The sequence below is a fragment of the Pleurodeles waltl genome, chromosome 6 (genome assembly GCF_031143425.1).
Source record: "Pleurodeles waltl isolate 20211129_DDA chromosome 6, aPleWal1.hap1.20221129, whole genome shotgun sequence".
NCBI lineage: Eukaryota > Metazoa > Chordata > Amphibia > Caudata > Salamandridae > Pleurodeles > Pleurodeles waltl.
In genome coordinates this window covers 862,437,368-862,457,200 of record NC_090445.1, presented here as the reverse complement: position 1 = coordinate 862,457,200, position 19,833 = coordinate 862,437,368, and the positions used below count along the sequence as shown (strand labels likewise).

Sequence of the window (19,833 nt, the reverse complement as noted above, 5' to 3'; positions counted from 1 at the left end):
TACTTTTGGCCAATCGCATTGACCAATCATATCAAAGAGAAAAAAGAAAGACTACACATGGTAACTCAGACTAAGGCTTTCTTCCTGAAATATAGTGGCCATATTGGATTTCAGAGTATGCATCGTGGTATCCAGGAAAACTAGCCAGAGAAATTAGAAAACCTATATTTAAGCGCTTTGATGTCTGCATCAAAGTAATTACGAATCATTCAGAGATAGCAAATAGGTTCAAAATATTGGTATGAGCATAGAATATTTATTTAAAGTGAAATCTGAGGTTTATGCTGCTACGTTTAAAGATATACTAACATTTCAAAGCTGTTTTTTAGGTTGTAATTTATGTACCTTAGACATTTTTGTTTTTCGTAGCCAAGGTGTTCAACTGAACAACCAATATTGACGTTTTAAAATGGCTGCCATTTCATGGCTATATCATGGGCTGCGGCAAGTATTGCAGTGCTGGTCCTTCTTTTATGTCCATGGCCTTTAGTGTTTGCATGCACGTGTGTTACCCTGCACCCTCTTCTTTCCCCGCTTGCTCTGTACTCTGCAGCCGGTAGACATCATGGGGAAGACCGGGAAGCTGCGCTCTGGGACTGCTGGCAAGCTGAAGCGCTGGAAAAAGGGTCATAGCAGCGACTCTAACCCGGTCGTCCGACAGCACCGTGAGGCTGCGCGGAGCCGTTTTTTCAGCCGTCCTACAGGTAGGAGAATGAAAACACTTAGTGGTCTTGGGAAGATTGTTGTGTCAACAGATTGCCTTAACTGGCCCTGAAAGTGGAAGCAGATGCTGAATTTCGCTGCTGTTCGACACGCAGTTGCGAATACAGCTGAATCTGGTGTAGGCACATGTTGGTACTGACAGTAGAAGCTATCGATGGCATTTAGGACGCGATCAGAGAGGATACTTCATGTCACTTCTAGCCCGAGGCGTCCAGTCTCAAAATAATGTGGTATGATATTGGTATTTATATAGTGCTTACCCTCATGAGGCGCCAAGCAGTTTGATGGCGGATTGCGATCGTAGAACTTTCACCATGCATACCGAATTAGTGTCTTTATCTGTCACACAGTTATCATTTGCATTATAACCACTTTATGGCAGCTGTCGTGCATTTTTGGCACTTTGTCATGGTGCGATATCACGCAGTTAACTGGTTTGGAAGCACTGACATGGCAATTTGTCAAGCATTCGAAACCCTTTCTTTTGGGTGTTGTAATCAGTCTGTCATGCCTCTCGTGCATTTGTTATGCGGAAATATCACCCGGTTGTGCATATTGTGAACCATTTGTCGTGCATTTCATGTAGTTTGCCGTTCAAATTTCACACGCATGCATATCTACCCCATATCACTCTACGATAACATTACAGTTCTTTTAAGAGGTATGCATTGGCAATTTTAACAAGTCCCTGGCGTTGTGCACCTGTGAATCACTATGGTATCTCCTCATTTAGTATCAGTAAATCTCATTTGGTAATACGGTTTCCTAGCAAGCACTGTGCTGTTTTTATGCATGCCAACAGAGATTTAAAGGGAAACAAGTGGCAGTGTTTTCATAGAGACTGATCACCGGGCGTATTGTAGAGAACACCAATCTGCCGCCTTCACAGGACTTTGCAGCAAAACTAAGAGGTAGGCTGAGAAGTAGCACTGCACATAAAAAGACAGGAATACAAACATTAACATGCAGCATGTGCAATCACATTCACACTTCGTGATGACCGCACAAGATGGCTAAAGTGCAGTCTCCTTCGGTACATGGAGTTTGGAAAAACTGGACAATCAAGTGGTCACGGATTTGGTCCCTGTGTGCAACACATAGTGACAAGAGGCAGGATTTCATATGACTGATTACTTGGTACCCTTTTGTGCAATTCTTCATACTAGGCAAGAAGTCTGTGGTGACCTAATTTATTACACATTCTATGTGGTGGAGCTGTCATCAGTAGAATGTAGAGTTCTGGGAGAGACTTGGTGGGTTCTAGTTGTGTCAGTTGATAATTGAGCGGTCAACGAGTGTGGCCAATAAAGTCTTCTCTCCAACTTCTTCTGAATATCTGTCATCATTTGAAACTGCCACAAAATTGGTGATGAACAGGCCACAGTCAAGAACTCACTGTAATTCACCACTTAGCCTGATGGCCTGACTTATCTGTTGCATATGAGGAAGCAAGCGACCTGCTGATGGGTTACTAGGCCAGTTGTATTTTAATTACATTGTGCTTAGCAAATATTTTGTTCAGAGATTGTACGTGCAAATATGAGTTATTCTTTTCGTGCCTATTTACATCGCACGTTTTGAGTGAGTAACTGTCATAACGTGCACTCCTTACTTGTGGATATCCACACCCGTATCTCACAGCCGTACTCTACATATGGTCAACCTGCTGTGCGCAACTAACTCTAAAGCTTCCCGCACTGTCTACCAACCACTTGCTGTGGTTGTCTGACCAGCTGCCCTCACGTCCACAGTAGATTTTCCACGCCCTCAACTGTCTGTGATGCAACAGGTTATCAAGATCAACCTCTATTTTCTATAGAGATCAGCACATAGCACGCACGGCAGCAAGACTTTGGGCACAGTCCATAAACGTGATTGATGACCAAGGGTTAAACGAAAGTTCAGGTGATGAACTAAATGTCAAGAAGGATGTAATACTAATGGTCCAAGGAGGTTAATCTGATTGTATTGATCCATATGAAGACATTGAGGTTGATGGGAAAGTATTACATCTATTAATAGATTCAGGTACAAGGATGACCATAATTACAGAATTATTTCTAGAAACATGGAGGGTAAAGAAGTTATTACCTCCTAACAGGAATTCTGTGTCATATGATTGGGGGGGGGAGGGAATGATCTCATCGGATACTTTGAAGGTCACATGGAATATAAGGCCAAAGTTATTGTTGGCAAGGTCTATATTGCTAAAAAGGGTTTGAATATACTTGGGCGGTATCACCAGGGTCTTTTCGGGATGACATTGAGACCAGGAAGGAAAATTTCAAGTTTCAGTAGTCATCAATGTGACATCTGATGGTCAGGATTTTCCTGATGACAAACAGCCCAGAAATATCTGGACTGAAATATTCAAAAAAGTGTTTCTTGGTAACTTGGGTAGGATCACATGTTTTAAACACAAAATCAAAGTAGAGAATTGTGCCACACTGGTAAAACATAAATTGAGAAATGTACCATTTAGTGTTCGTGAGGAGTTGGAAGGGATCCTCAAATGAATGGTAGAACATTGAGTCATTGAACCCATAGTCATCACTATGGTTATCTCCATTAGTTATCAGCACATGAAAAGGGGACTCCCTGATTCATAAAGGCCACGGGGTAGGGAATATACACAATAAAAAAAAGGACCCCACCTCCATCTGCATCCAGCCTCCCAATTTTAATATAGACTTAATCATATGACTAAACGAGGCTCAGTAGTTGACAAAAATGTTGCCTTATATTTTATTACACAATATTATCAAATATTACAAAACTCTTATTCATTAAACAACTCCAACACTATACCTTAATTTATAACAAACCATCCACTGCTCCCACACTATGCTCATACTGTCACATTCCAGGCTCATGCCCCTTCCTCATTCTTTTTTATACTGCATTCATTCAATATCACTCCACCAACAAACTTACAAACTCAATTGCTTAGTGATCTAAAACACTTCCAAAAAATTCCACCAAAAAAGAAATCAAACTATTAAGTTAGGGATTATTTTCTAATTGTTCCATAAATCATTCCAATAATACACCTATTAATTCTTCAGGTAATATCTGATTCAATTCCAACATGAGAATTCTCAGTGTCCATTAATTTGTCATTATTGACCTCCAGTAATTTTGTTATCCAGCTGTCACTGATTCACTCTATATCCATACATTTTCTCAGTGTCAATTGTTTTGTGACTGTTATCATCCAATAAATTCATTAATTACGAACTGACCCCATTCTATGAATCGATCCTCCATTGGACCCGTTTCATAGATATCATCTTCTTTTGGGAAGGAGAGGTAGACACTCGTAAAGAGTTCTTAGAACGGCTCAGTTTATTTGATAGTAATCTGAAATTTACAGCCAATGTGAATTACCTGCAAGTGGAGTTTTTAGATATATGGATTAGTTATAATATGGGAAGACTGGAGGTAGACTTGTATGTGAAGCCTTCGGCACGTAACACCTTACTCTATTTTAAAAGTGTTCACCTCCGTAGTCAGAAACAGGGGATGCCCTTCAGACAGTTTCTCAGTTTGAGGCGCAATAGCAGTAATTTAAGTGATTTTGATGAAAAGGCAACAATAATACAGGAGAAATTTGAGGAGGGGCTATCCAAATAGATTCATTAGGGACTCTTACAAGTGAGCCAGATATTATGATAGGGACCATCTGCTTAAAAATGATCAGAGAGAGAGTGAATCTAAACCAGTGTGTGTTATTAAGCACTCTATGATGAACAAGAAAGTACGCCAGATTATAACTTCAAAGTGGCATATTTTGAACACTGATCTAGCGAATATTGAGCAATTGCAGAGACCTTCATTTGCACATTGACAAAACAGGAATTTCAAAGATATGTTAGAGAGATCAAGACTTAATAGAAGGAGGGAGTTTATACAGCTCCCAAGAAGAATCCAGGTCACTTAAAAATGATTTATTAAGAGCTGGAGTATTGGCACGATTTGATCCTGTTAAACAGTGTGCCATCACAGTGGACGCCAGCAACGATGGTTGAGGTGCAACTTTATCCCAAGAAGACAGAAATAGCAATAAATAGACTTTAGGGTTTGCTTCACGTTCTTTGAAAGATAACGTCAAAGTGTTTTCTGTTACAGAAAAGGAATTACTGGCTTGTTTGGCTATGGAATGTTTTTAGAGCTACATATGGGGGAGAAAGTTCATGCTCAAAACTGATCACACACCTTTGGTAAGCATTCTCAGCGGTGACGGTATCAAAGACCACACTTCAAGAATCGGTAGATTGTGTTCAAAATTATTACAATATGATTCCAAAACGGGATACATACCTGGAGGTAAAAAAAACATTAGGGCTGAATTTTTGTCCTGTTCCCCAATTGAAACAAGTGACAAAAATTAGTTTTGGGATGACGAGGAAGAAGAATGCTGTGGATGTGTGTGATGGCAGGACTTTTACAGAGGTAGAATGGAACACAGAAAAGATACAAGACAAAGATATTGCACACACAAAAACATATGTAATGGGAGGCTGGCCTACAAAGTGATCTCTGCAGACAAATTTGCAGGCTTACGCTAAGTTTACGGATGAATTGTCACGAGAGAACAATGGCATGTTTATTTATGAACAGTGATACATTTGTTCCCCCTAGAAGTCGGAGAGACAAAATAATTGCCAATGGTCGTCAAGGGCAACTGGGCAAAACAATTACTAAAAGCAAAATGAGAGAGTTGCTGGTGGCCTGTTATGGACCTCACAATAGTGTAGTGTGTGAAGAAATATGTGATATGTGCCAATAGTGACAACGTGAATGAAACTTAATCAACACCACGGTCACCAAGTATTTTACCTGCAGGACCTTGGACTAAATTAGACATTGTGTTTTTTTTTTTTTGTTTGTTTGGGCAGCACCTTAGCAAGGAGATCTAGATTTGCTTTAGTATTGGTGGACTATTATAGCCAATGGTGGGAGGTAGAATTTGTTGAGAAACCTAACACAGGTGCAGTTGTAAAATGTTTGTAGAAGCTATTTATGAGGGAAGGAATCCCTAAGGAAATTTTATCAGTCAATTTGGTACAATTTATTTCTAAAGAAATTAAATTTTTTTTGGCAAAGTATGCTATTCGACACAAGCGAGTGGCTTTATACCATCCACAGGGAAATGGTTTAGTTCAGAAAATTAATCACACAATATAATTAATTACACATTAGTAGAGTGCATACAATGGGCAATTCAAAACAAAATAGAGGTGTGTGAAGCAGTTAAAAACATATTGTGGTTACATAATTCGAGTCCCAATGCCGTTACTGGCGTGAGTCCATTTGAAGTGATGAGAGTTTGTATTGCAGCTTCTATGTTGTGTCCAGCATGGTTGAGAGGAGCTCAATTAAAACCAGATGAGATCATAAGACCTTGTTTCCAAGAGTTTCAACATAAAATGAAAGAAGACTATGATGCAAAACAAAGTCAAGAAAGAGAGAACAGAAATTAAAATAGGTGATTGGTGATGTGTAAAAGATCCCACACATTACTAAAGGTCTGTCCAAGTTCAGAAACCCCGAAAAGGTTAGTGCTATTTCTAGAAATGCTATGCACATTAAAGGTCACAAATGGTGGAATAGAAGCAGAATAGTGAAGGTCTAGGAAAAGTATGAAAGTGACACTAGAGCCAAAGCCATTCATTCCGATGAAGGAGTAAGAAAGGCAAACGCTATCTGACAACAAGAACTAAAAAGTGTAAAAAGCTTAAATGTAAACAATATGGAGCAAGTGAGACTCAAAAGCAAAAGAGTTGATAGGAAACGTGCTAGATATCGAGATGCATAGACTCTCGTGCATTGGGAGGTTTTGTGTATCATCTATGTTTTCACAATTGATTGTTATAAAAACAAATTAAACTTGAATAAATTATGTTTTATATTCAATGTTAAGGAAAAGTTGTTGTTTTAATAATTTAATGTCTCAATGTATATAGAGAAGGGAGATGCTGTGGTGATCTCATCTATTCTGCATTCCACATTCTCTGTGGTGGAGCGTTCATCCGTGAAATGTGGAATGTTGAGTTCTGGGAGAGACTTGGGGGGGAGAGGGATCTAGTAGATTCAGTTGATATGTGAGCAGTTGATAATTGTGGCCAATAAAGTCTTCTCTCCGACTTACTCCTGCTGTACCTTGGTCATCATTTGAAACTACCAAAGAGTCCTGGGATTGTAGTTTTTAGTAGGTACAAATAATGCTTATTAATAAATGTGGTTCAGTTAGCATGACTAGGGTTTAGTCAGCTTGCTTTGACAACTATTCACATTTGCAGAATATTAGTGTACGATTATTTTATGAGACCACCGCTTTTTGTCTGTCAATATCCAGAAACCACTAGGCACCAGGGATTTTTTTTATTTTTCACAGATGGGGAGCGACCCCTTAGGCAAGGGTTGCTCCCCTGGGGGGCAACTTTATTTTAGGCCATTTCTGCCCCCCTTGGGGGCAGATCAGCCTGTTTCTATGAAGGGGGGGGGGGGGTGGGGGAGGCAGAAACCAGTTAGGCACCAGGGATTGGTATGTGTGTGCACATGTGTGTTTATTTTGTTTGGGTGGGGGGCAGCCCCTTGGGCCAAATTGTTGCTCCCCATGGGGGCTCATTACTGTTGCCATTTCTGCCCCCCTTGAGGGCAGATCGGCCTATATCTGTAAGGGGGGGGGAACGTCAGAAAGCCCACTACAGACCTGGGAAGATTTATTTTTTAAAAAGAGGGTGGGGGTAGGGCCATACCCTCACCCCAAATAAATGGGGTCAAAGTTGTTCTGCCCACTGGTGGGCAGATGGGGCAATTACCCCCGGTCCACTCATCCAAGGGGGTGGGGGGTCAGAAATACTATTAGATTCCAGGGAATAAAAAAAAAAATAGTGGGGTGGTGGCTGCCAACCAGTATGGGCATGGTTATGCCCCCTCCCCAACTGAAGGGGTTAACAGACTTTCAGCTCTTCCCCGCCCACTAAAAGATCTTATCTTAAGGGCAAGTAAAAGGACATTTGATTGTTTTGGTTGTACATTTGGGCCATGAGAGCTTGTCTAACTCTCAAAATGGTTCCACTTGGAATGGTGGGGGCTGCACTTTTTGGACTTTGGGATGCTGCCATCTAGAAAAATCTACGAGACCTAGACACATCTGAAAACTAAACATCTGGGTGAGTACAGGGTGGTGTGCTTTACATGCACCCTGCACCATTTTCTTACCCACAATGCCCTACAAACCTCCAACTTTGCTTGAAATCACACATTTTTCCCACATTTTTGTGATGGAACCTTCAGGAATCTACAAAATTCCTACCACCCAGCACTGTCACATCTATACTGATAAAAAAATTTGCCCCACTTGTCAGCCTAAAAATGTTTTTTTCCCCAAACTGCCCTTTTGGACCAGGTTTAGTTCCCCCTCATTTTTGACATGTTTTTGGCTCTTCCCTGTCAGAGGCACTTGGCCCCCCTACAGAAGTGAGGTATAATTTTTTTCCTCAGAGACTGAGGGGAAAGTTGGGTTGTAGGAAATTTGCGCCGGTGCGATGATCCCACAAATAAATATGGAAATTTTTTATATATATGGATATATTTTTTATTTTTTTCCTTCTTTTTTTCAAGCTAAATTTGAGGATTCTGGGTAAGAAAGTACTGGGGGATCCAGCAAGCCACACCTCTCTGGACTCCCTCGGGTGTCTAGTTTTCAGAAATGTTTGGGTTTGGTAGGTTTCCCTATATGGCTGCTGAGCCCAGGACCAAAAATGCAGATGCACCTCCCTCCCCCACCCCCTCCAACAAAAAGAGGTAGTTTTGTATTTGATAATTTTAACGTGTCCACAAAGTGTTTTGAAACATTTCCTTTCGCGGGCACTAGGCCTACCCACACAAGTGAGGTACCATTTGTATCGGAAGACTTGGGGGAATGCTGGGTGGAAGGAAATTTGTGGCTCCTCTCAGATTCCAGAACTTTCTATCACCAAAACGTGAGGTAAAAGTGTTACGTATTTTTTTTTTGGGCCAAGTTTTGAGGTTTGCAGAGGTTTCTGGGTAACAGAACCTGGCAAGAGCCCCCAAGTCTCCCCATCCTGGAGTCCCCTAGGTGTCTAGTTTAAAAAAATGCACAGGTTTGGTAGGTTTCCCTAGGTAGCAGCTGAGCTAGAAGCCAAAATCCACAGATAGGCACTTTGCAAAAAAACAGGTCTGTTTTCTTTGGGAAAATGTGATGTGTCCAGGTTGTGTTTTGGAGCATTTCCTGTCGCGGGCATTAGGCCTACCTACGCAAGTGAGATACCATTTTATCGGGTGACTTGGAGCAACACAGAAAAGAAGAACAAGTGTTATTGTCCCATGTCTTTCTCTACATTTGTTCCTTCCAAATGTAAGATGGTGTGTAAAAAAGACGTCTATTTGAAAAAATGCCCTGTAGTTCACATGCTATTATGGGCACCTTGAAATTCAGAGATGTGCAAATAACAACTGCTTCTCAATACCTTATCTTGTGCCCATTTTGGAAATACAAAGATTTCCTTCATACCTATTTTTGACTCTTCATATTTCACCAAATGAGGTGCTTTATAACCCAGTATACAGTGAAACCCCATTCCAAGGTGCAGCTCCTTTATTGGCATTGGGTACCTAGGGTTCTTGATAAACCTACATGTCCAATATATCCACACAACCAGAAGAGTCTAGCAGACGTAATGGGATATTACGTTTGAAAATATGACATCGCAGGAAAAAGTTACAGATTAAAACATGGAGAAAAATGGCTTTTTTTTTACCTCAATTTCAATATTTTTTAAATTTCAGCTGTTATTTTCTGTAGGAAAACCTTGTAGGATGTACACAAATGACCGCTTAGTGAATTCAGACTTTTGTCTACTTTTCAGAAATGTTTAGCTTTCCGGGATCCAGCATTGGTTTCACACCCATTTCTTTCAATAACTGGAAGGAGGCTAAAACCACAAAAAATAGTAAAAATGGAGTATGTATTGAAAAATATGGTTTTCTGATTCAAGTCTGCCTGTTCTGGAAGATGGTGATTTTAGCACTGCAAACCCACCGTTGATGCCGTTTTCAGGGAACAAAAACACAAGCCTTCTTCTGCAGCCATTTTTCCCCTTTTGTAATTGTTATTTTTTTTAAACCCTAAGTTTTTGCTGTACTTTGGCTAATATCTTGGCCTCTCCCAGGGGAACCCACAAACTCTGGGTACCCCTAGGATGTTAGAAGAAAAGGATGCAAATTTGGCGTGGGTAGCCTATGTGGCAAAAAGTTATGAGGGCCTAAGCACGAACTGCCCCAAATAGCCAAAACAAGGCCTGGCACCTAAGGGGGAAAAGGCGTGGCAGCGAAGGGGGTTAATTACTATATTTTTTCTGTAGTGACGATATCTTTCATTAAATATTATGAGGTTTTAACCTGAAGTCCTTATCATGCAGGTTTGTTTATTAGCCTTGGGGTAATCTCACGAAGACCCACATGGGGGGTGTAAGGAAATGCCTCCTTGGCATGGTTGCCCCCTGACTTTTTGCCTTTGCTGATGCTATGTTTACAATTGAAAGTGTGCTGAGGCCTGCTAACCAGGCCCCAGCACCAGTGTTCTTTCCCTAACCTGTACTTTTGTGTCCACAATTGACAGTCCCTGGCATCCAGATAAGTCCCTTGTAACTGGTACTTCTAGTACCAAGGGCCCTGATGCCAAGGAAGGTCTCTAAGGGCTGCAGCATGTCTTATGCCACCCTGGAGACCTCTCACTCAGCACAGACACACTGCTTGCCAGCTTGTGTGTGCTAGTGAGGACAAAACGAGTAAGTCGACATGGCACTCCCCTCAGGGTGCCATGCCAGCCTCTCACTGCCTATGCAGTATAGGTAAGACACCCCTCTAGCAGGCCTTACAGCCCTAAGGCAGGGTGCACTATACCATAGGTGAGGGTACCAGTGCATGAGCATGGTACCCCTACAGTGTCTAAACAAAACCTTAGACATTGTAAGTGCAGGGTAGCCATAAGAGTATATGGTCTGGGAGTCTGTCAAACACGAACTCCACAGCACCATAATGGCTACACTGAAAACTGGGAAGTTTGGTATCAAACTTCTCAGCACAATAAATGCACACTGATGCCAGTGTACATTTTATTGCAAAATACACCCCAGAGGGCACCTTAGAGGTGCCCCCTGAAACTTAACCGACTGTCTGTGTAGGCTGACTAGTTCCAGCAGCCTGCCACACCAGAGACATGTTGCTGGCCCCATGGGGAGAGTGCCTTTGTCACTCTGAGGCCAGTAACAAAGCCTGCACTGGGTGGAGATGCTAACACCTCCCCCAGGCAGGAGCTGTGACACCTGGCGGTGAGCCTCAAAGGCTCACCCCTTTGTCACAGCCCAGCAGGGCACTCCAGCTTAGTGGAGTTGCCCGCCCCCTCCGGCCACGGCCCCCACTTTTGGCGGCAAGGCTGGAGGGAACAAAGAAAGCAACAAGGAGGAGTCACTGGCCAGTCAGGACAGCCCCTAAGGTGTCCTGAGCTGAAGTGACTCTAACTTTTAGAAATCCTCCATCTTGCAGATGGAGGATTCCCCCAATAGGGTTAGGATTGTGATCCCCTCCCCTTGGGAGGAGGCACAAAGAGGGTGTACCCACCCTCAGGGCTAGTAGCCATTGGCTACTAACCCCCCAGACCTAAACACGCCCTTAAATTTAGTATTTAAGGGCTACCCTGAACCCTAGAAAATGAGATTCCTGCAACTACAAGAAGAAGGACTGCCTAGCTGAAAAAACCCCTGCAGAGGAAGACCAGAAGACGACAACTGCCTTGGCTCCAGAAACTCACCGGCCTGTCTCCTGCCTTCCAAAGATCCTGCTCCAGCGACGCCTTCCAAAGGGACCAGCGACCTCGACATCCTCTGAGGACTGCCCCTGCTTCGAAAAGACAAGAAACTCCCGAGGACAGCGGACCTGCTCCAAGAAAGGCTGCAACTTTGTTTCCAGCAGCCTTGAAAGAACCCTGCAAGCTCCCCGCAAGAAGCGTGAGACTTGCAACACTGCACCCGGCGACCCCGACTCGGCTGGTGGAGATCCAACACCTCAGGAGGGACCCCCGGACTACTCTGATACTGTGAGTACCAAAACCTGTCCCCCCTGAGCCCCCACAGCGCCGCCTGCAGAGGGAATCCCGAGGCTTCCCCTGACCGCGACTCTTTGAATTCAAAGTCCCGACGCCTGGGAGAGACCCTGCACCCGCAGCCCCCAGGACCTGAAGGACCGGACTTTCACTGGAGAAGTGACCCCCAGGAGTCCCTCTCCCTTGCCCAAGTGGAGGTTTCCCCGAGGAGCCCCCCCCTTGCCTGCCTGCAGCGCTGAAGAGATCCCGAGATCTCTCATAGACTAACATTGCGAACCCAACGCCTGTTTCTACACTGCACCCGGCCGCCCCCGCGCTGCTGAGGGTGAAATTTCTGTGTGGGCTTGTGTCCCCCCCGGTGCCCTACAAAACCCCCCTGGTCTGCCCTCCGAAGACGCGGGTACTTACCTGCAAGCAGACCGGAACCGGGGCACCCCCTTCTCTCTATTCTAGCCTATGTGTTTTGGGCACCACTTTGAACTCTGCACCTGACCGGCCCTGAGCTGCTGGTGTGGTGACTTTGGGGTTGCTCTGAACCCCCAACGGTGGGCTACCTTGGACCAAGAACTGAACCCTGTAAGTGTCTTACTTACCTGGTAAAACTAACCTCCCCCAGGAACTGTGAAAATTGCACTAAGTGTCCACTTTTAAAACAGCTATTTGTCAATAACTTGAAAAGTATACATGCAATTTTTATGATTTAAAGTTCCTAAAGTACTTACCTGCAATACCTTTCAAATGAGATATTACATGTAGAATTTGAACCTGTGGTTCTTAAAATAAACTAAGAAAAGATATTTTTCTATACAAAAACCTATTGGCTGGATTTGTCTCTGAGTGTGTGTACCTCATTTATTGTCTGTGTATGTACAACAAGTGCTTAACACTACTCCTTGGATAAGCCTACTGCTCGACCACACTACCACAAAATAGAGCATTAGTATTATCTCTTTTTACCACTATTTTACCTCTAAGGGGAACCCTTGGACTCTGTGCATGCTATTCCTTACTTTGAAATAGCACATACAGAGCCAACTTCCTACATTGGTGGATCAGCGGTGGGGTACAAGACTTTGCATTTGCTGGACTACTCAGCCAATACCTGATCACACGACAAATTCCAAAATTGTCATTAGAAATTGATTTTTGCAATTTGAAAAGTTTTCTAAATTCTTAAAAGACCTGCTAGGGCCTTGTGTTAGATCCTGTTTAGCATTTCTTTTAGAGTTTAAAAGTTTGTAAAAGTTTGAATTAGATTCTAGAACCAGTTGTAGATTCTTAAAAAGTATTCCAACTTTTAGAAGCAAAATGTCTAGCACAGATGTGACTGTGGTGGAACTCGACACCACACCTTACCTCCATCTTAAGATGAGGGAGCTAAGGTCACTCTGTAAAATAAAGAAAATAACAATGGGCCCCAAACCTACCAAAATACAGCTCCAGGAGCTTTTGGCAGAGTTTGAAAAGGCCAACCCCTCTGAGGGTGGCAACTCAGAGGAAGAAGATAGTGACTTGGAGGAAAATTCCCCCCTACCAATCCTATCTAGGGAGAACAGGGTCCCTCAAACCCTGACTCCAAAAATAATAGTCAGAGATGCTGGTTCCCTCACAGGAGAGACCAACACCTCTGAAATCACTGAGGATAACCCCAGTGAAGAGGACATCCAGTTAGCCAGGATGGCCAAAAGATTGGCTTTGGAAAGACAGATCCTAGCCATAGAGAGGGAAAGACAAGAGATGGGCCTAGGACCCATCAATGGTGGCAGCAACATAAATAGGGTCAGAGATTCTCCTGACATGTTGAAAATCCCTAAAGGGATTGTAACTAAATATGAAGATGGTGATGACATCACCAAATGGTTCACAGCTTTTGAGAGGGCTTGTGTAACCAGAAAAGTGAACAGATCTCACTGGGGTGCTCTCCTTTGGGAAATGTTCACAGGAAAGTGTAGGGATAGACTCCTCACACTCTCTGGACAAGATGCAGAATCTTATGACCTCATGAAGGGTACCCTGATTGAGGGCTTTGGATTCTCCACTGAGGAGTATAGGATTAGATTCAGGGGGGATCAAAAATCCTCGAGCCAGACCTGGGTTGACTTTGTAGACTACTCAGTGAAAACACTAGATGGTTGGATTCAAGGCAGTGGTGTAAGTAATTATGATGGGCTGTACAATTTATTTGTGAAAGAACACCTATTGAGTAATTGTTTCAATGATAAACTGCATCAGCATCTGGTAGACCTAGGACCAATTTCTCCCCAAGAATTGGGAAAGAAGGCGGACCATTGGGTCAAGACAAGGGTGTCCAAGACTTCAACAGGGGGTGACCAAAAGAAAGGGGTCACAAAGACTCCCCAGGGGAAGGGTGATGAGACAGCCAAAACTAAAAATAGTAAAGAGTCTTCTACAGGCCCCCAAAAACCTGCACAGGAGGGTGGGCCCAGAGCCTCTTCACAAAACAATGGGTACAAGGGTAAAAACTTTGATCCCAAAAAGGCCTGGTGTCATAGCTGTAAACAGCATGGACACCAAACTGGAGACAAGGCCTGTCCCAAGAAAGGTTCCACTCCAAACTCCCATCCAGGTAACACTGGTATGGCTAGTCTCCAAGTGGGATCAACAGTGTGCCCAGAGCAAATCAGGGTCCACATTGAAGCTACTCTAGTTTCTGAGGGTGGGGTGGATTTAGCCACACTAGCTGTCTGGCCGCCTAACATGCAAAAATACAGACAGCAACTCTTAATTAATGGGACTAGAATAGAGGGCCTGAGGGATACAGGTGCCAGTGTCACCATGGTGACAGAGAAACTGGTTTCCCCTGGCCAATACCTGACTGGAAAAACTTACACAGTCACCAACGCTGACAATCAGAGAAAAGTACATCCCATGGCAATGGTTACTTTAGAATGGGGAGGGGTCAATGGCCTGAAACAGGTGGTGGTCTCCTCAAATATCCCAGTGGACTGTCTGCTTGGAAATGACCTGGAGTCCTCAGCATGGGCTGAGGTAGAACTAAAAACCCATGCAGCAATGCTGGGTATCCCTGAACTGGTGTGTGTGAAAACAAGAGCACAATGCAAGGCACAGGGTGAACAAGTAGAGCTGGAGTCTGGAAGAATGGCCCAGCCTACCAAGAGAACAGGAAAGTCAGTTGGGAAACCAACTGCAACACAGCAAAAGAAAGGGAACCTCTCTTCTCAGGAAGAAGTTCTGCCCTCTGAGGGAACTGAGCCTTTGGAGCTTGAACCTTATCAGGTTGAGCTCTTAGGCCCAGGGGGACCCTCAAGGGAGGAGCTGTGTAAGGGACAAGAAACCTGTCCCTCTCTTGAAGGCCTTAGGCAGCAAGCTGCTGAAGAGTCCAAGGGCAAGAAAAATGGAACACATAGGGTCTATTGGGAAGATGGACTCCTGTACACTGAGGCCAGAGACCCCAAACCTGGTGCCACTAGGAGAGTGGTAGTGCCTCAGCTGTTCAGAGAGTTCATCCTAACATTGGCCCATGACATTCCCCTTGCTGGACATTTGGGACAAACCAAGACGTGGGAGAGGCTAGTCAACCACTTCTACTGGCCCAATATGTCCAACATGGTTAAGGAGTTTTGCCTCTCCTGCCCCACCTGTCAAGCCAGTGGTAAGACAGGTGGACACCCAAAGGCCCCCCTCATTCCACTTCCAGTGGTGGGGGTCCCCTTTGAAAGAGTGGGTGTGGACATAGTTGGTCCACTAGAACCTCCCACAGCCTCAGGAAATATGTATATCCTGGTAGTAGTGGATCATGCTACCAGGTATCCTGAAGCTATTCCCCTTAGGTCGACTACTGCCCCTGCAGTAGCCAAGGCCCTCATTGGTATCTTTACCAGAGTGGGTTTCCCTAAGGAGGTGGTGTCTGACAGAGGTACCAACTTCATGTCAGCATACCTAAAACATATGTGGAATGAGTGTGGAGTGACTTATAAATTCACTACACCTTACCATCCACAAACTAATGGCTTAGTTGAGAGATTCAACAAGACATTAAAGGGCATGATCATGGGGCTCCCAGAAAAACTCAAAAGGAGATGGGATGTCCTCCTGCCATGTCTGCTTTTCGCTTACAGGGAGGTGCCACAGAAGGGAGTAGGATTCTCACCCTTTGAACTTCTGTTTGGTCATCCTGTAAGGGGACCACTTGCTCTTGTTAAAGAAGGCTGGGAGAGACCTCTTCATGAGCCTAAACAAGACATAGTGGACTATGTACTTGGCCTTCGCTCTAGAATGGCAGAGTACATGGAAAAGGCAACCAAAAACCTTGAGGCCAGCCAACAGCTCCAGAAGTTTTGGTATGACCAAAAGGCTGCACTGGTTGAGTTCCAACCAGGGCAGAAAGTCTGGGTTCTGGAGCCTGTGGCTCCCAGGGCACTCCAGGACAAATGGAGTGGCCCTTACCCAGTGCTAGAAAGGAAGAGTCAGGTCACCTACCTGGTGGACCTGGGCACAAGCAGGAGCCCCAAGAGGGTGATCCATGTGAACCGCCTTAAGCTCTTCCATGACAGGGCTGATGTAAATCTGTTGATGGTAACAGATGAGGATCAGGAGGCAGAGAGTGAACCTCTCCCTGATCTTCTGTCATCAGACCCAAAAGATGGCTCAGTAGATGGAGTGATCTACTCAGACACCCTCTCTGACCAACAGCAAGCTGATTGTAGGAGAGTCCTACAACAGTTTCCTGAACTCTTCTCCTTAACCCCTGGTCAGACACACCTGTGTACCCATGATGTGGACACAGGAGACAGCATGCCTGTCAAGAACAAAATCTTTAGACAGTCTGACCATGTTAAGGAAAGCATCAAGGTGGAAGTCCACAAGATGCTGGAATTGGGAGTAATTGAGCGCTCTGACAGCCCCTGGGCTAGCCCAGTGGTCTTAGTCCCCAAACCTCACACCAAAGATGGAAAGAAAGAGATGAGGTTTTGTGTGGACTACAGAGGGCTCAATTCTGTCACCAAGACAGATGCTCATCCAATTCCAAGAGCTGACGAGCTCATAGATAAATTAGGTGCTGCCAAATTCTTAAGTACCTTTGACTTGACAGCAGGGTACTGGCAAATAAAAATGGCACCTGGAGCAAAAGAGAAAACAGCATTCTCCACACCTGATGGGCATTATCAGTTTACTGTTATGCCCTTTGGTTTAAAGAATGCCCCTGCCACCTTCCAAAGGTTGGTGAATCAAGTCCTTGCTGGCTTGGAGTCCTTTAGCACAGCTTATCTAGATGATATTGCTGTCTTTAGCTCCACCTGGCAGGATCACCTGGTCCACCTGAAGAAGGTTTTGAAGGCTCTGCAATCTGCAGGCCTCTCTATCAAGGCATCCAAATGCCAGATAGGGCAGGGAACTGTGGTTTACTTGGGCCACCTTGTAGGTGGAGGCCAAGTTCAGCCACTCCAACCCAAGATCCAGACTATTCTGGACTGGGTAGCTCCAAAAACCCAGACTCAAGTCAGGGCATTCCTTGGCTTGACTGGGTATTACAGGAGGTTTGTGAAGGGATATGGATCCATTGTGACAGCCCTCACTGAACTCACCTCCAAGAAAATGCCCAAGAAAGTGAACTGGACTGTGGAATGCCAACAGGCCTTTGACACCCTGAAACAAGCAATGTGCTCAGCACCAGTTCTAAAAGCTCCAGATTATTCTAAGCAGTTCATTGTGCAGACTGATGCCTCTGAACATGGGATAGGGGCAGTTTTGTCCCAAACAAATGATGATGGCCTTGACCAGCCTGTTGCTTTAATTAGCAGGAGGTTACTCCCCAGGGAGCAGCGTTGGAGTGCCATTGAGAGGGAGGCCTTTGCTGTGGTTTGGTCCCTGAAGAAGCTGAGACCATACCTCTTTGGGACTCACTTCCTAGTTCAAACTGACCACAGACCTCTCAAATGGCTGATGCAAATGAAAGGTGAAAATCCTAAACTGTTGAGGTGGTCCATCTCCCTACAGGGAATGGACTTTATAGTGGAACACAGACCTGGGACTGCCCATGCCAATGCAGATGGCCTTTCCAGGTTCTTCCACTTAGAAAATGAAGACTCTCTTGGGAAAGGTTAGTCTCATCCTCTTTCGTTTGGGGGGGGGTTGTGTAAGGAAATGCCTCCTTGGCATGGTTGCCCCCTGACTTTTTGCCTTTGCTGATGCTATGTTTACAATTGAAAGTGTGCTGAGGCCTGCTAACCAGGCCCCAGCACCAGTGTTCTTTCCCTAACCTGTACTTTTGTGTCCACAATTGACAGACCCTGGCATCCAGATAAGTCCCTTGTAACTGGTACTTCTAGTACTAAGGGCCCTGATGCCAAGGAAGGTCTCTAAGGGCTGCAGCATGTCTTATGCCACCCTGGAGACCTCTCACTCAGCACAGACACACTGCTTGCCAGCTTGTGTGTGCTAGTGAGGACAAAACGAGTAAGTCGACATGGCACTCCCCTCAGGGTGCCATGCCAGCCTCTCACTGCCTATGCAGTATAGGTAAGACACCCCTCTAGCAGGCCTTACAGCCCTAAGGCAGGGTGCACTATACCATAGGTGAGGGTACCAGTGCATGAGCATGGTACCCCTACAGTGTCTAAACAAAACCTTAGACATTGTAAGTGCAGGGTCGCCATAAGAGTATATGGTCTGGGAGTCTGTCAAACACGAACTCCACAGCACCATAATGGCTACACTGAAAACTGGGAAGTTTGGTATCAAACTTCTCAGCACAATAAATGCACACTGATGCCAGTGTACATTTTAATGCAAAATACACCCCAGAGGGCACCTTAGAGGTGCCCCCTGAAACTTAACCGACTGTCTGTGTAGGCTGACTAGTTCCAGCAGCCTGCCACACCAGAGACATGTTGCTGGCCCCATGGGGAGAGTGCCTTTGTCACTCTGAGGCCAGTAACAAAGCCTGCACTGGGTGGAGATGCTAACACCTCCCCCAGGCAGGAGCTGTGACACCTGGCGGTGAGCCTCAAAGGCTCACCCCTTTGTCACAGCCCAGCAGGGCACTCCAGCTTAGTGGAGTTGCCCGCCCCCTCCGGCCACGGCCCCCACTTTTGGCGGCAAGGCTGGAGGGAACAAAGAAAGCAACAAGGAGGAGTCACTGGCCAGTCAGGACAGCCCCTAAGGTGTCCTGAGCTGAAGTGACTCTAACTTTTAGAAATCCTCCATCTTGCAGATGGAGGATTCCCCCAATAGGGTTAGGATTGTGACCCCCTCCCCTTGGGAGGAGGCACAAAGAGGGTGTACCCACCCTCAGGGCTAGTAGCCATTGGCTACTAACCCCCCAGACCTAAACACGCCCTTAAATTTAGTATTTAAGGGCTACCCTGAACCCTAGAAAATGAGATTCCTGCAACTACAAGAAGGACTGCCTAGCTGAAAAAACCCCTGCAGAGGAAGACCAGAAGACGACAACTGCCTTGGCTCCAGAAACTCACCGGCCTGTCTCCTGCCTTCCAAAGATCCTGCTCCAGCGACGCCTTCCAAAGGGACCAGCGACCTCGACATCCTCTGAGGACTGCCCCTGCTTCGAAAAGACAAGAAACTCCCGAGGACAGCGGACCTGCTCCAAGAAAGGCTGCAACTTTGTTTCCAGCAGCCTTGAAAGAACCCTGCAAGCTCCCCGCAAGAAGCGTGAGACTTGCAACACTGCACCCGGCGACCCCGACTCGGCTGGTGGAGATCCAACACCTCAGGAGGGACCCCAGGACTACTCTGATACTGTGAGTACCAAAACCTGTCCCCCCTGAGCCCCCACAGCGCCGCCTGCAGAGGGAATCCCGAGGCTTCCCCTGACCGCGACTCTTTGAATCCAAAGTCCCGACGCCTGGGAGAGACCCTGCACCCGCAGCCCCCAGGACCTGAAGGACCGGACTTTCACTGGAGAAGTGACCCCCAGGAGTCCCTCTCCCTTGCCCAAGTGGAGGTTTCCCCGAGGAGCCCCCCCCCTTGCCTGCCTG

General features: G+C 45.3%; 1 protein-coding gene across 1 annotated transcript in view; it reads left to right on the top strand.

Annotated features, from left to right (window-relative positions):
* The first annotated feature begins 478 nt into the window (after nucleotides 1-478).
* The window catches only part of RRP12 (ribosomal RNA processing 12 homolog), a 682,638-nt gene continuing 663,283 nt past the window's right edge, over nucleotides 479-19,833 (top strand). The window contains exon 1 of the mRNA XM_069239610.1: nucleotides 479-704. Within this exon, the coding sequence (XP_069095711.1) occupies nucleotides 566-704 (139 nt within the window). The 5' untranslated portion in view covers nucleotides 479-565. The remainder of the gene's footprint in view (nucleotides 705-19,833) is intronic.